At 38.4% G+C, this 16611-nt stretch overlaps 1 protein-coding gene across 1 annotated transcript; it reads left to right on the forward strand.

Moving 5' to 3' along the window:
• Positions 1–404: 404 nt before the first annotated feature.
• Xndc1n (XRCC1 N-terminal domain containing 1, N-terminal like) lies at positions 405–1570 on the forward strand. Its single transcript, XM_045133382.1, is given in 7 exon segments — positions 405–426; positions 429–662; positions 665–891; positions 893–1296; positions 1298–1393; positions 1395–1470; positions 1472–1570. Coding segments are annotated over 7 exon segments (1158 nt in total).
• The last annotated feature ends 15041 nt before the right edge of the window (positions 1571–16611 follow it).

Genomic DNA, 16611 nt, shown 5'->3' on the forward strand with positions numbered 1-16611 from the left:
GATGATTTCTGTTTGGTAAAATATTTTCTTAAAGCTACAATCTATTCAAATATGGGCTAAAAACTGTAATGGAGTTTTGGGAGTTTAGGGAAGTCCTTGTACTCCAAAGTTATAATCTGAGTCAGCAGTGGCTCCTTGAGGCTCCTAGTCACTAGTGATATTGGGATTTGTTGACCTCGAGGGGAGTAATCAGAAGGGAGTAAGTTTCATCAAGGAAGCAGAATGAGCAATCAATTCTTTAAGCTAGGCACTGAAGAGCATCTTGGGACCTCAACACAGCCTCCATCAGCTCTGGAATAATGTGAATGTTAAGATTGTTCTCCCACAAACTGACAAGGCCAAAATAAAAGGAAGTGCCCGATTAAATGATGGAAGTTGTCTTTGGGACAGCCAGTCAGACTGTCATGGCTCCCATAAAGATCGACCATGGGTATTATTTTCTGCTTGAGACCCTAAGTGGCCTGTGGAGAACTTGCTGGACCCAGAGAGTCATAAAGGACCTAGGCTCAGCTGCCATCAAGTAAAAAGTGGGCAGCTGAGAGTGGAATCACAGCTGGGAAAGCTCGTGTCCATTAACAATATTGGTGCTGATAACTGTGGCTTTGTTTTCCTGCAGATTGACGAGGGTCATTCTTCCAGGTCCCTGGACAGACCTTGTGTGACCTGCTCCCTGTAACGACGCTAATGTCCCTCGCTGATTCAAAGCAAGAGGAGAACTGCTCTGGTCTCCAGATGTTTAAAGACTCAGATTTCATGAATCCAGCCATGTGTGGATCCTGGGATCAAGTTCTGGTGACCTGCTCCCAACCTTTCACACGTTATCAATCCTTTGTCCTGGCCTTCCTGTGGGTGTCTTTCTGTCTGGACTCCACAGTTGACTCTATGATGATATCATTCAACCCCTGGAAGCCAGGGCTCCTCTTATGCTCAGGAGACTGGTCCTAGCTCCTGGCTATCAAGTCCTTCTATCCGGTGGACATTACTTCCAGACTCCCAGACGAGCATCAAGGAAAAGTCAGAGTTCAAGGATATACTAAAGCAGCTGCACCCAGGGGCTCCAGGGCGCTCAGGCAAAATGGTGATTCCTGCTGCCCACAAAGCACCTCCCCATAGTGTGGCCAGTCCAAAGAACAACCACTCAGAGGGAAGAGCCCAGAGCAGAACAAAGGCAAAAGAATGATGCGGCGGCAGGACAAGGAGACAGAAACTGCCGCACCAAAGGCCTTTGTCCAACTCACATTCTCGGCCAAACAGAAGACAGGCAGCCAGGGCAAGAGACAAACAGAACACCAAACCAAGTTGCAAGCAGTAGTGTCCAAGCTAATAGACAGTGTCCCGTTTTTCCCGGTTCCTTCAGCATCGGGATTCTTCCAGTGTGCGCTACCACTTGTGGAGATACCTCCCCCTTCTCAGTCAGCGTCTCCCTCCTCCTCACCATCTTCCTTGCAGTCCATGCTGTGGGTGTCCTCGCCCAGAGAATTCGCCACCTGTTTCCTAGGTTCAATGTCCTATCTGTGAGTTGCAGTTCTCAGCACGGCGAGGATTTTCCAGCACCAGTCGTGAGGTCTAGGGGACCCTGTATGAGAGAGGCTGGGAAGCGGGTCTCTTGTGGCTGGTGATGGCCAGCCTCCCAGCACCCTCCCTCCACTCATTACCTCAGGGACTCTGCCTGCTTGACAGCACCTCGGGGCCCCCACTCGCTGCCCATTCCCAGTTTCCAAGGCTTTGTCTCTATGGTTCTTAATTCCCGTAAGAACAGCTCTGTTATTTTCTACCCTCTGGGTTAGAACTGGGGATCTCTCTAAGGCCTTAACATTCTATCCAAAACGTCTTTCTCTCAATGAAGGGTGCAAATCCTTGTGTCCATTTGTCTGAAAATAACACCAAGGCCTAATTACCCTATACTATCTAACAAAGCTACCCAACTCCTTTTCAATAACAATAACAACAAATGTATTTATAAATTGAATAACTACTTTGCAATTAAAATTTAAAAACTTACTACATATTTCATGTGAGACCACGCCTCCATGAAGGAAACATAGCCATATCTTCTCATACATGTACCATATCATACTATATCTCCAATTACATATCAATCATAACATGTACCACAACACATCCTATTGTATCATATCAATCCTGTCATGTCATAGTAATGATCTATGCTACTAAATTTATTTTTACTATAGAGAACAATGAATATGACTTTATATTTTGTAACTTATGTCAGTAAATAGATGCACACACAACTCTATGACACAGAAGGAGTCAGAATTTAAATGTTCTTGTAATATTTAGCATCGACAGGTGAAAAGATAGCATTTTCTTTCATCTTCTTTTTGTTTTGAATTGAGAGTAAAAGAACACTCTGGAATCTCTTTATATATCTGAAGGAAGTTCTTCAAGTCTGAAAGATAAAACATCCTTGTACTCATTTCCTGCAATTAGCTAGAATAAATCCTACAAAGGTAGGTGTCAAAACACTGTTCAAACTGGTAATCTTTGGGAATAGTATTGAGATTTATTAATATGATTTTATTATACATAGTTTAAATTTTCACTTCTTAAATGTATAAATGTAGTAACAATTTGGGTATATTTAAAGAGATCTTAGTAAAAAAAGTAAAGCAGTATTCTACTTTTTAAGGAGTTGCTATGAATACTAACTTAAATGGCAGTGGTTTATGCATTAATTCCACTTACATTTTAATAATCTTGCAAAATTAGATCTTATGTTATAACCCCCAAATACCTATGTTTTTAAAGTTCTAAGAGAATTATCATGCAGTTAACTTCCAGGTACTTACAAATGTCGAATAAAATAAACTTAATTCACTACGTTTTCAATGCTTTTATTAAAGAGTCATCAACATATTGGGCATTCAAAATTAATTTTATAGAAAATTAGGCTTGCAGAGAAGAATAACAAAGTGGATAGAAATTTAAAATAAACAAGATTGAGTGAGGATTAAATCATAAACCATGTTCTTAGCAGAATATGTTCTTCATCAATAAAAAATACAAGTGTTTAAAGACAGAGGAAGGAGTTAATCTTTCAGATAATATGTAAAACCATTTTGATATAGCAAATAACTCTCAGCACATTGAAGTGAAGCAGTGACATTTCCTGGTTTTGTGTTTTCTTTCCCCTCCACTGCAGTCTATGGGAAGGCACTCACTTCCTCACTCATGTGTCTTGTGGTTTATGTACCTCATCTTTGCAATGCTTCAACAATCATAAATTAAAGGGAGATTTTATTGAAGCTCATTTCTCTGACATTATTGGGCTTGTCATAGGACTGTATGTAGCATTTTATGAAACCTACTAAATCCCTCTTGGTGTTTTGTTACATGTAACCATGTAACTCTATTTCTCTCCCATCAATAACTTGTTTACACACACACACACACACACACACACACACACACATACACACTTGTTATGTTAGAACTAAATTTCTAGGGTCTATTCATAGAGAGCTAGTTAACAGCACACATTACATTGATGCTAAAAATTCCTCAATTTCTCTGATCTTATCAAAACTGGTAGTTGAATACCTTTTGTACCTATTATAAGTTTAATGAACATCATTTGCAGGTTTCTTTTTCTAGTACAAGATATACTAATTGCACAAATAACAAAGTAGATATCTTTTAAAGGATAATGTCCAAAAAATACAAAACAGTCAGGTCTACTCCCAAACAAAGGGACATGAAACATTTATGTCAACTTCAACTTGTTATGTGCATGTTTCATGCCAGGATCAGACAGTTTCTGTGACATTTGGGATATAGAACTTTTATGGTATAAAATAACTGATCTACATAATATCTATCTATAGAACCTAATGTTTTTTTTGTAGAACAAAAAAAATCTACAACAGAAAAATATTGAGTCTTTTGTCAAAAACCTTCTCAAGCATAACAATATTCATGGGCATTTGTATTTAAAGATATACTAGTAAACAATGAGCAGCAATACTTCTATTAATCAACATTTGGATTTTTTATACCATCCCATTGATCACCTTTTAAGATGCAAGTGTTCAATAAGAAAGTCAAGAAATGATTAAAATCATTTAGTCACATCACTAACTTTTATAAAGTAAATTCTTTATAACATCAGTTTTACATGTTTTAGTATATTGATTAAATTTTACTTTTCTAATTTTAATTATTTTTACTAATTTTATTTATTTACAATCAGGGAGACACAAAAAGGAAAGGGAGAGAGAGAAAGAGAGGGAAGGGGAGAGGGAGAGAGAATGGGTACACCAGGGCCTCCAGCCACTGCAAATGAACTCCAGATACATGTGACATATTTTTGCATCTGGCATTACATGGGTACTGAGGCACTGAGCCCAGATCATTAGGTTTTGCAGGCAAGTGCCTTAACTTTTGAACATCTCTACAGCTCCACCCCCAGTAATTTTAGAGAATATAACAGTTGGACAATTTGTTGACTGAGCTGATTCCTTGTTTTCTTACAAAATAAACATTCCTGCATTTTTAACATTTATTTTTATGAGATTAAAGTCTCAGGTTAGCTCAGGTTGGCCTCAAACCTGATAAATAGTTTATACTGGCCCTGAACTCTTGATCCTCTTACCCAAATTGTGAGGTTGCAAGCATATGCAATCACAAAGACTCCTTATACGTTTTATATAGTAGCACATTACATATTTTATAAAACTAGCTTATTATAGATATGAATAAAAGAGAAATGTTTAACAATATTATACTGGGATTAAATAATAATTCAGTCTTGACAATCTACAACTATAGCTAACAGTAAGGACAAAAACACCTTTTCAGGATATGAAAATGTTAAAGTTCCCAAGACCATGGTGATAAAACTGCAGTGTGATTTCGTACTGGGATATAAATTGTTAAATCTACTCAAGAGGATGGAAGATTCTAGGTCAGTCACATCTTGTTGGTTCTGCTGATATTTCTCTATGCTAACTGCTTGCTTAATTGTTTATCTCCACCTCTTTTAGTTTATGTTCTCCTCACTGTTTGTCATAGTTACTTTCACATTGTTGGAGAAAAGCACCAAACCAAAAGCAGCTGATGGGAATACACTGTTTATTTTGACTTACAATCTTGAAGGGAAGCTTCAAGATGACCGGAGGAAAGCATGACACTAGCAGAGGCTGGACATCACCTCTGCCGTGGCAGGTGGAAGATAGCAGTGAAAGTGAGTCAGGCTTTGGCCAGTGATAGCTACACTGAATTAATGACCAAACGTGCTTTGATAAAAGGATTCTTTTGAAATGAAGAAATTCATCTTTAGGAAGTACATTAGAATTTTCCAGGGAAAGAGAATCAGAATATTCTCTCTCTCTCTCTCTCTCTCTCTCTCTCTCTCTCTCTCTCTCTCTCTCTCTCTCAAAGAAAGTTCAATCATATGGACACTAAGAACTCCCACATTCTGAAGTTGGCAAGTTGAGATCCATGAACCAATAAAGTAAAATTCCCATTCTAGTCCTAAATACTGAAAACAAGGAAAACCAATGGTATTTATTGAATTTCTAGCCTATGTTAATGAGGGAAGACCAAGGATGATCCAGCTCAAAAACAACCAGGCAAAACAACTATGCCATTTGGCCTTTTTTGTTCAGTTCAGGACTTCGGCACTATAGGAGAAGTCTATCAGAGCTACAGAGGCCAATCTACTTCACTAAGAAAACCCATTAAAATGTCAACATATTCCCCAAATTCCCAAATACACAATTAAAAATAGTGTCTGACCAGTCTGGGCACACCTGGGGTAGTTGAGCTGATATATAAAATGATTATCACAGGGCATATATACTATAATAGGGAAAGTTTCTCTGTGAGACTATTTTGGAATATAAATAATATAAATGTGTGTATTGAGGATATTGAAAGTTATTTAAGGTTTAAGTGCAGAAATGAATAGGAATATAATCATGGGTCATTTTATCCATGGCTTAAAGTACTTTGCTATCTTTATAAACTACATTTCCTCCTAATAACATACTTCTTTGTAAGGTATGATACCTATAATAAGAGAGTTCAACCAAAGTGCTTATACTGGTCTCAGTTTAATTAGTGTATTTTTTTTCATTTTTGGTAATTATGAATGAAGTTGTAAGGGTGTTTGACCATAAACCTTTGTGTAGACATGTGTTGTCATTTCTCCAAGGTGAACACTAATGATTGGGTTTCTGTTTCATATGGTTAGAAGATAAGAAATTACTTAAGAAATTGCGAAAATGTTTATGTTTTTATGGTGGCTATAATATTTCAAATTCCCAATAGTAATATCAAGGAGATCGAGAAGCTTAACACCTTTCACAAAACTTGACATTGTGAGTGATTAAATCTACTTCTTATAAAAGGGTTTAATCCATATATAGCTATAGGTAAAGGTACTGAGTTTTCTTCAAGTATTTATTTACCATTCCCCCATATTATTTTTTCTTTTGTCTAGTGCTGTAACCCAAAGGTACTGGTCATATTTTCACTTGATTCTAGAAATTTTTAAATTTCTAATTTGGGTTTTTCAAAGTCACACTCATGATCCAAGTGTGTATTGTTCAGTCTCCATATATTTATATAGCTGCTATACTTGTGTCTTTTTTTTTTTTTTTTTTTTTTGAGGTAGGGTATCACTTTACCCCGGGCTGACCTGGAATTCACTATGTAATCTCAGGTTGGCTTCGAACTGGGATTAAGAGCATGCACCACCATGCCTCGCTTGTTCGGTACTTTTTAATGCTCTTGTTTTCTAGTTTTATAGTGCTATGGTCTGATAATATGCAAGATTTTTTTTTTTTATTTTTGGTTATTTGGTGGCCTAGAATGTGTGTGTGTGTGTGTGTGTGCGTGCATGCATTAGTGTGATACACATACATATATGATTTGCATATACATGTTCTTTTATGTGTGGCTTTGTGTGCACTTTTGTGCATGTGTCGAAATAATAAAGATACCAGTAAATATTGAAGGGAAATGAATCTGAGAAAAAGAAAGAATGAGAGAAAAAAGATGATGCATTGTAGAAGCTTTTTTTCTCAGTCCTGACAACTGGACCTTGCTTGTTATATTCATGTGTGAGGATTGGTTGAATTGTGGATTCATCCTTTCTTTGGTTTATGTGGTTTCTGAGTCTGTATGGCACAAGTGTCTGTTCCCCACTAGAGCTCTCTTCACACTGCTGCAGATGTTGTGGAGGTCTGTGGCTTCTTGCCTTCCTGAAGGAATGAAATTAGTCAACAGACACAGTTTGAGAGAGGTACATTTAGACAGGTAGCAGAAACAAAGCTAAGCAAAGAAAGCACTCTTGAAGAGAGACTGGAGTGGGCTGCCCAAGGGCATGAATGGTGGGGAACATCATAGTCTGTTATGCTATAGATTTTAAAGAAGTCATTATGAATATTCATGAGGAAGGTGGCATATTTATGAGGTAAATGTGACCTTTTCTCTATTCTAAATCATAGTGGGTCAGACAGATCTTCCTTTTGGCATGTATGACCTCATGAAAAGAAAGATGTCAAATTGAAAATGTAAGTGATATTATGACATCTGACCTTTTGAGGATGCAGACCCTTTGTCAGTTCACATGGGAGAGCAATGCCAAGGTGTGTTCATTTCTGATATAGTGAGTGCAGCTTTAAAGGTGTTTAGTTACAAAGGGGCATTCTTATAGAAAACATGGGTAGGAAGGTATAACTCTCATCTTTCTTGATATACCTCATTTCCTACTTGTTGATGGGGGCAATATGGGGTGATTTCCTTTTTGGAATCAGCAGAGGCTTTCTTAACTATCTCATCATACTCACAGTTTAGTTGGTTGCGGCTAGATGCACTAGGTGTAAGAATATGTGAAAGGGCATCAGTGTCTTGTATATGTCCTTCAGGGCCTTCATGAAAGCCAGCCAGAGCCTCGAGCAGAGACCTGTTTTGTTGTGTTTTCCAAGGCCCTGTCAGTTCATATGATCAGCTTTGTTATCTCATACCAGTTTCATCCCTCTCTGTGGTCCTGACAGGCTTGCTTCCCTGAATAGTGATGAGTGTTTTGGTGCTTTTCAAATATCCTTGAACTTCCTGTATGGATTTGCAAAGCTTCTACTCTATTTATCTCTTTAAAATAAAGTCTCTGTTTTCATATTTTGACATTCCCCTTTATCACCTCTCACAAAGGCAGCCTTTGGACTGCCATCTAACCCTGTCTCTGAGTCCCATTTTGGTTTTGTCAGTCTTGGGGTCAGGAGAGATAAGTCATTACCATGTCACGATATTATTTTGGTATGGTTAGACACTCTATGTCTTAGTTATACATGACACAATAGTAAGAGGATTCTGCCATCTACCTATTTATTATTGATATCTTTCCCAATAATTTTGATTGTTAGTGTACCACAACAAGCACATAATCTGTACATTCATAAATATATAAAGTCAAAGAGACAAACCTAACATTATGAAGTAGGGAGCCCCTCTGACATGGTCTTACCATCTAGGGGTTTAGCTTTGTTCCTTAGATAAAGTGTTGGATACCCCAGAACAGGGAGAAGCACTGGAATGAAGGTACTGGTATATTGTAAACAAAAGCTCTGGTTGGAATGGTAGGGCTTGCAGAGCTGAGAATCCATCTGAACGGGCTCCAGGATCAGGGTTTCATAGCGTCATCCACTTCCCATTTCTCTCCCCTTATTTTCCCTTTCCATAACCAGTGTTTGTTGTCTTGTTTGCATAATGTAATGATGTAGAGCAGTTTCCTTGACACTTCCTTATCTCTTTACCTCAGGTGCTTCTAGGTGGGAGGAGAAACCAGCTCTGAAGATTCGAGTCTAGCATTAGGAAGTCCCTTCCACCATCACCACAACTTGTCAAAATCCCAAAGTATTTTTAATATTCACTACAAATAAAGATTTTTGAATCCCCACTCCATAAAAGGCCTTGTGTTTATTTGGTATTTCAGCATATTGTCTGCTGTTATGTGCCACAAACTGTTCTTTATATCTCATGACTATGTCCCAAATCATCAAAGTTTATCCCAAAACATACATAGAAAAGTGATGCTGTGACAAAATACAGAATGTGAAACAATATTTTCATCACATTTTTCATCAAACAGGACTGAAGTCCAGAATATATAAAAATAAAATACTCAGCAGAGTAAACAAAAGAACAAGTAGAACAATCAAGTAATTTTCAAATGTTGAATAAATATTATTCAAAAAAATGACTAATGAATATATTAAATAGCTATTAATCTTCTCAAGCTAAAGGAAATGCCAATAAAAACCACATTGAGATTCTTTCTCACCTCAGTCAGAATAACTGTATTCAGAAAGAAACAAATAAACTAAACCAAATAACAATAAAATAAAATATCAAGTACTAGCAAAGGAGTGGGAGAAAAAGAAACTCTTTAAGATATCATGGGAAATGTAACTTAGGATAGTCACTACAGAAAATAGAAGTTCCTCAAAAAACTGAAAACAGGGCTGGAGAGATGGCTTGGTCATTAAGGTGTTTGTCTGCAAAGCGAAAGGATCCATGTTCAACTCTCCCGATCCCATGTAAGCATATACACAAAGGTGAGGCAAGTGCAAGATCTCATATGCCCACTAGGTGGTGTCAACATCTGGAGTTCAATTACAGCGGCTGAAGCCCTGGTGCACCAATTCTCTCTCTCTCTTTCTCTCTCTCTCTCAGGATAAAACAAAAAAGAAAACAAAGCTATCCATGTGATCTAGCTACACCACTCTTAGATATACAAGTAAATGAGGTCAGTATACACAAGGGTACCTGTGTCCCCATGTTCATCATGATGGTATTTGTGACAGTTAAGTTGTGGAATCAGCTAGAAGCCTGGCATAGTGACTGGATGATGAATTGTGTAATAATATCAAAGAGCTATTCAGTAATAAAGAAGGAAATAATCTAATTTTCAAGAAAATGGGCAGAAACTCACAGTTCTCAGTTTAAGACAGAAAAAAAAAGTCCTGCACAGAAATAGAAGCACTAAATGAATCCCTTTATATGTAGAAGCTAGAATTAAAAAATAAAATTAAAGGATAATCTAAAAATAGAAGTAAGAGTACTAAGGATCATTAGGAAGGATAGGGAAAGAGTAGAAAGAAGTTGAGAGAAGGAAGTTGTAAAGGTGGATATCGTCCAAATATGATATATGCACATAGGAAGACATCAGAGGAAAGCTTAGTAATACATACAGTTAAAATTAAACAAAGGGAAAAGTGATTATGTGCCACCTAATCCCCAACTTTTTTTCTAATGCACTACCAGTACCATGTTGACAAAAGCCACTCAGAATCACCTAATTTCAGCCCGATTAGCAACTCTGTGAAAAACTCACTTCCTGTTTTACAAAGGAGGCCTGAGAAACTTAGTGTGGTAAATATTTAGTATACAGTAACACAGATGATATGTAACCATCAGTGGGGAAATGTAATTATTTCATCTCTAGATCCAGAATGCCCCTAATAGGGGATATAGATAGAGGTGATCAAAACCAGCATGGCCTTGGGTTCCGTGGCTTGTGCCATCTCCAGGTGTGGGAGTTCATTCCCATTGTCTTTCGGGTCACTTTATGAAGACACGATGCCTAACTCAGAGTTAAAGGCAAGGGAAGTTTCCCAGAGGACCCAATAGCTACCTGTTGGTGTTTACAATATAAAATATTCTCAATACTCTCATGTGTTTCAATGCTTAATCCCCATCTGGTGCTGCAGTTAAAGGAGGTTGAGACAATTTTAGGAGATGGAGTCTTGCTTGGAGGAAGTGTGCCATGAGGTTGGGCCATGAAATTTTATAGCCTGGAACCACTTCCTTTTTTTTTTTTTTCCTCTCTCTCCCTGCTTCATAACTCTGGTGAGATGTGACAGGACTATCTAAACCTTCCTTCCCTTGATGAAACTTCCTTTCAAAACTGTAAGTATAATTAAACTCTTTTCCTTCCATAAGCTGTTTCTTGTCAGAAATTGTGTCCTAGCATGGAGAAAGTAAGTGACGCATGAATCAGCGGAAGACAGAACCTACTGTGTTTCCAGCAAGAAAGGACAGAAAGTAAGGGCTCCAAGGTGTGGAAGGGGCCATGGCCTACTCTCAAGTCTGTTCTCTAGATGGCAACGGCTAAATCTGCTTATACCCAGGGAAGCCCAAACCAGCCTTACATGCATTGAAGAACGTTCCCTCTCTTTTAAAAAGGAGGGTATGGAATGAACATGTTACTACTCCACCAGGGGATTTTTACCAACCTCACTCTCTTGGGCTATGTTTCAGAGCCTGGACACATTTGAAGATGAGAAAATTTTAAACTAATTTGGCAGCTTTTGAGAGATAATGGGAATCAAGAGAATTATGCCAAACCTACAGATCATTAAATACACCATTTAAAAACAGAACAGATGCAGTCTAAAAATAAACATGTATGTTGGTCTGAGTTGACTCAGTGCCAAGTACAATAGGGAAAATATACCCTTACTGCCAGCATGAATGGAACGAAATTCCAGGAGATATACTTCATATTTTTGTTGGCTCCACAAAATGAGGAAGAAAGTGAATACCATTCAGGTTTTTTTTTAAAAAAATAAAGTTGGCATCTTCTCTATACAAGTACTCTGCTGCATTTAAAGGAGAACAGTAAAAAACAGGAGAAACACAATAACTTCCATGAGAAGCTCTCCTTACAGATTCCTGGCAGATTTCCAAGCTTTCATTCACTCATGTAGTTTTCATAGTTCATTGAAATAAAGTCCTGTCATGTTCAGCTGGTCAACAGCATCTACAGTGTAACCACTCCAAGGTCACATGCATACTAGATATCTGGGATGCATAGTCTTTTACCAACTTGAGTTGAATACTACTTATGGCTACTTTGTTTCATAGAACCATTTTTCTTCCTAAAACTTGAGGATAGACTGGGTTGGATAGTACCACTCTCGTGAAACTGGTGGGTAAAAGTAAAGGCTACCCTCTTCAGGAGGGATCAGCCTGATTCCTCTAAGAATGGGCTTCACCGAAGTATGAATCCCGTGTTAGCCCACTCTGGTGCTATGTATTGTAGCTTCTTCTACAAATGTCTCTTCAACCCTGGTCTTTCCAGGTACTGCACTGATTCAGATAGATTTCATGGTGCCTGTTTCTTCAGCTGTAACTTCCAACTTTTTGCTCACTCAGGCAATCCTTGACAGGTTTGCTTTTGACTAAAACAGTATGCCAAAGTTGAAACAAATACCATCTTACATAGCTAAGACTCTATGGGGACTGCTCAGTGGTCCATTTGATTGGTCCTAATTTGGATTGTGACTTCCAGACACCCTCATGTATCTGTGGATTGGAAGTGGACTGGCTAGAGCTAGAAGGAACTGTCTGGCATCATTTGTACATCTGAAAGTTGGGAGACACTCTACTAAAATGTCCAAATTCTCTTCCACATGGCTTGACATCCATAATAGACAATATATATTTAGTACATTTATTACCTATTCTTCTCAGGAAAGCTGCAGGGTTGCAAATATTCCATTATTCAAGAACTCTTCAAATATCTGCTTGTGTGAATTTGATATTGCACCATTCAGCAAAGAAAGTCACCTGAGAGGGACCAGTGTTCCCATGGGAGAATATATCCAAAGGTATGGTACAGTGGTATGAGTATGTGGTCATGTCTATAATTTACATAGTTCTTTTACTCCTATTTATAGTAATTGCTTGTTTTTTTTTTTTTTAACTGATCACAGACTAATATATATGTTAATAACTGAAACAAGCCTGACTGTTGTAGTCAACGCCACATTTCTGGGATGAATGAATACCCAACCAGACACAGTTTGTGGGAGGAATGGGTTTATTTCAAGCATATAGGTGCAGGCAATTTACATCAGTGGCAGAAGGGACTGACAGGCTTCATTTCACAGATCCAAGCAGAGGGAAATCAGCAATAACCAGCACTCAGTGAAAAGCAAGCAAGCAGGCGATGCCAAACTCAAATTGCTCTCTCTGCATTTTTGAGATACAGTCAGATCTGCCTTCCAGTGACATACCTCCTCTAGAAGGATGCTGGACACTTAAGCAGTAACCTTAATTAAAAATATTCGATGCAATGGGAGACATGCATTCACATTCAAACCACCACACTAACACAAGAGTTTTCACACATTTTAACAATATATTACCTCTCTAAATATGTGTTATCAAAGACTAAAGATCTAGGAAAATACACATTTCTGATTCTCCTAAGAGGTACAATGAAATGAGAGTAATAAAATGATTAAATACACAAGCTCACATAGGCTATACCCAAAGGTAGCATGACTCCCCTTTTCTTCTTTTAGGTGCTAGAGATTGAACCCAAGAGCTTGAGTATGCTTGGCAAGCACTCTACCACTGAGCTATATGCCTAGTTCATGAATAAATATGGTGGAGAAGTAAGTTATTTAAAAATACATGAGGAAAGAAATAGTGACTTATTTTCCAGGCTCATCTTTCTGTAAAGTTTTCTGCTGGAAATTTCTATGTGGATTTGTTCTTAAAGTGTTATTGTGAACTTTAAGAAGAGAGAGATCTCCAATAATGGACACAGGTGGGTATTTGAGCTTAAATTAGGAAAGATGTCTGATGGATGTTTGGCAAAGGTAGACCACACTCCTCTTCTGTATTCCTGGAGAAATCACAAACCCACCCTTACAGCCACATGAAGTTATTTTTTTTCCATATTTTATTTTTATTTATTTATTACAGACAGAGAGAGGAAGAGAGAGAAAGAGAGAGAGAGAGAGAGAATGGGCATGCCAGGGCCTCTAGCCACTGCAAACAAACTCCAGATGCACATGCCACCATGTTTTTGGTTGCCTATGTAAACCTGACCAGTAAATTATGATCTACAATCATATTTGCAGGTCAACCAATCAGGAATGAGCTTGATTACACACCTTGCTTCATAGGTAGATTACTGTAAAGTTGTCAGAACAGGTGTGTCAATTAGCTTTTAATTTTCTTAATAAAAATATCTCACATAAACAAGTTGCTTAAGCTCATGGCTTCATAGGGTCCCGTCCATCCTCATTTGCCCCTACATACATTGCAAGGCATCATGGCAGTAGTGGAAGGGTGGGAAGGAAACTTACTCACCTAGTTTCAGACAGTGAGCAGAGGATGAAAAAAGAATGGGCCCAGTATAATACATCCAAAGGACTTGTCCCCAGTGATCTAGCTTGTGTTCCATGGAGGGTCTGGTAGCATAACTATATCTAACTTTTTGACCTTATACCTTTTATACCATTCCAATAAGACCCTTACACTATGAAATCATCAAGGTTCTTCAATTGATAGATCAGAATAATCATGATACATTCATCTTTGGAAATATCCCCACAAACATTCCAAGGATTGTTTGTTGCAGTCAGGTTCACGTTACTGGGACAAACACACAGCCAACAGCAACTCATCAGAGGAAAGGGTTTATTTCAGGCTTACAAATTCCATCAATGGCAGAAAAAGCTGGTTTACTTCCCTACATCCAAGCATAGAAACGCCATCAAGAGCCAGCAACACAGAACAGCCAGCCCTTTAAACAGCTGGAACTCAAACTGGCTCTGAACACATTTCAGGGCTGGACTAAAACATCTGCTCTCAATGCCATATCTCTTCCCCAGTATGGTTCTGCCTACTGGAGACTCAAGTTGCAAGCCTGGGTATTCAAACCACCACAGTATGCTGTAAAAATTTCTTTGATTTTTTTTTTTTTTTTTTTTTGAGGTAGGGTCTCACTCTAGTCCAGGCTAACCTGGAACTCACTATGTAGTCTCAGGGTGGGGCCTTGAACTCACAGCAATCCTCCTACTTCTGCCTGCCAAGTGTGCCTACTTTGGCCTTTCTTAATCTGACCAAGTTTTCATTGAAAGTGTACCAAATAATTGTAGAAGTTATTCTCAGATAGGGTGAACACACCATGTGGAGGTAATTGATAAATTTGGCCAAGGATGGATGTATCCTGGGTCTAAAGTTGTGCCATGCATATCTGACCTTATAGACTACTTTCACCACAACCGAAAGGGTGCATATAGTGCCAAGTGTTTATATTTATGAACCTCTCTGGACTTACCAAAGGAGACAGTCACCTCAGCTATGTTAGAGACCACCTTTATGAAAAAGGTTTTTTTTTACTTAAATTTGGGTCAACACTGAAAAACTATTTTAGTTTAGCCCTTGAGATCAGCCTGTCTTTTGTTTTCCTCATTCTGCATTGTTTACTTTCTTATAATATTTATTCCCAATTACACCATCCAATAAACCAGATGGCTGTACATCTGACACTATATGTGTGGGTACACATGTATGCAGCTGTATAAGTACATGGGTGCACATGTGTGTGGATACCAGAGGTTGACCTCAGGTGTTTTGATTGATAGGATTTGTCTCCATATAAGAGGTTGAGTCTATCAGCTAAACCCAGATATCACCAATGAAGCTAGTCTACTTAGACATCTTGCCCAGGGGATTCTCTGTCTTCCCATTTATGTGCAGGGATTAGTTTGAAGGCTTACATGCCCACTGGACATATATGTGGATCTGAAATCTGCTCCTGATCCTAACTATCTACTGAACCATCTTCCTTACCCATAGACTAGCTACTTCTTGAGAACCATAAGAATATCTACTTTTTCTTTTACATTCTATAGGAACCACTCACAGGAGGTTTTAAATAAATTTGTCTGCTCTACAAAAGGATGAATTTACTCTTACAGAACAAAAGTAAAAACAAACAACTAAACAAAAAACTATTCATTTCTAATGAATTGTACTCTCTGTTCTCCTAATGGCATCTGCTTGTCACCTTTCTCTTCTGAAACTTCAGCTCAACACCTTTGATCTCTTGGCCAGCACAGATGGCTGGGCAGTGCCTGATGGGATTTGCCCTTCTCTTGTGAAAATTTATTTTGACACAGAGGCAGAGGAATTGCCAGGCTTGTGTTAAAAGATATCAAGTGTTAAACGGACAGTTTTCAGAGGCTATAATGGTGGATAATGGTGGAAATTAGCTCTCACTAGAATCACCTCTAGGTTTGTATTCCCCTGCTGCAGAAGTTTTCTATTGGTATAGTACGCTGATAAATAAGGACGGTTTGAGGGAAACATCAGGGAGCCCTGATTCTATTAACTGTAATCACTGCAATGTTTCTGCTCGCCAGTATAACACATTTTCCATGTACCAATAAATGCTGAAACACATTTCATTAATTTGTGATGTCCTCTAAACAGTCATGTGTTTAGTTGCAGATCAGTGTGTGACTTTATCAAAAGACTGAAAACAAGGGAAGTGAAATGAAACAAAGCCCTCGGTCATGTCCTGGGAAAGCAACTCTGCTACCAGATGGTTTAAACCCTGGTCTGTGTGATTAGCCCAGTCAGAGGCCTGCTCTTCTGTGGGTCTTCTATTCCCACGGGAACCCCTTTGAGTGAATGGAGGTTATACCAGGCCCTGCTGGCCAGCAATGATTTCTCTCTGGTGGCACCATGTAACCAATCTGTCCATGCTGAAGTCAGGAACTTGAAATTCAAAGCACTTGCCCTGGAAGCAGTTTACAATATGTCTGAATGCAGGCCATTCAT

The sequence above is a fragment of the Jaculus jaculus genome, chromosome 14 (genome assembly GCF_020740685.1).
Source record: "Jaculus jaculus isolate mJacJac1 chromosome 14, mJacJac1.mat.Y.cur, whole genome shotgun sequence".
Classification (NCBI taxonomy): domain Eukaryota; kingdom Metazoa; phylum Chordata; class Mammalia; order Rodentia; family Dipodidae; genus Jaculus; species Jaculus jaculus.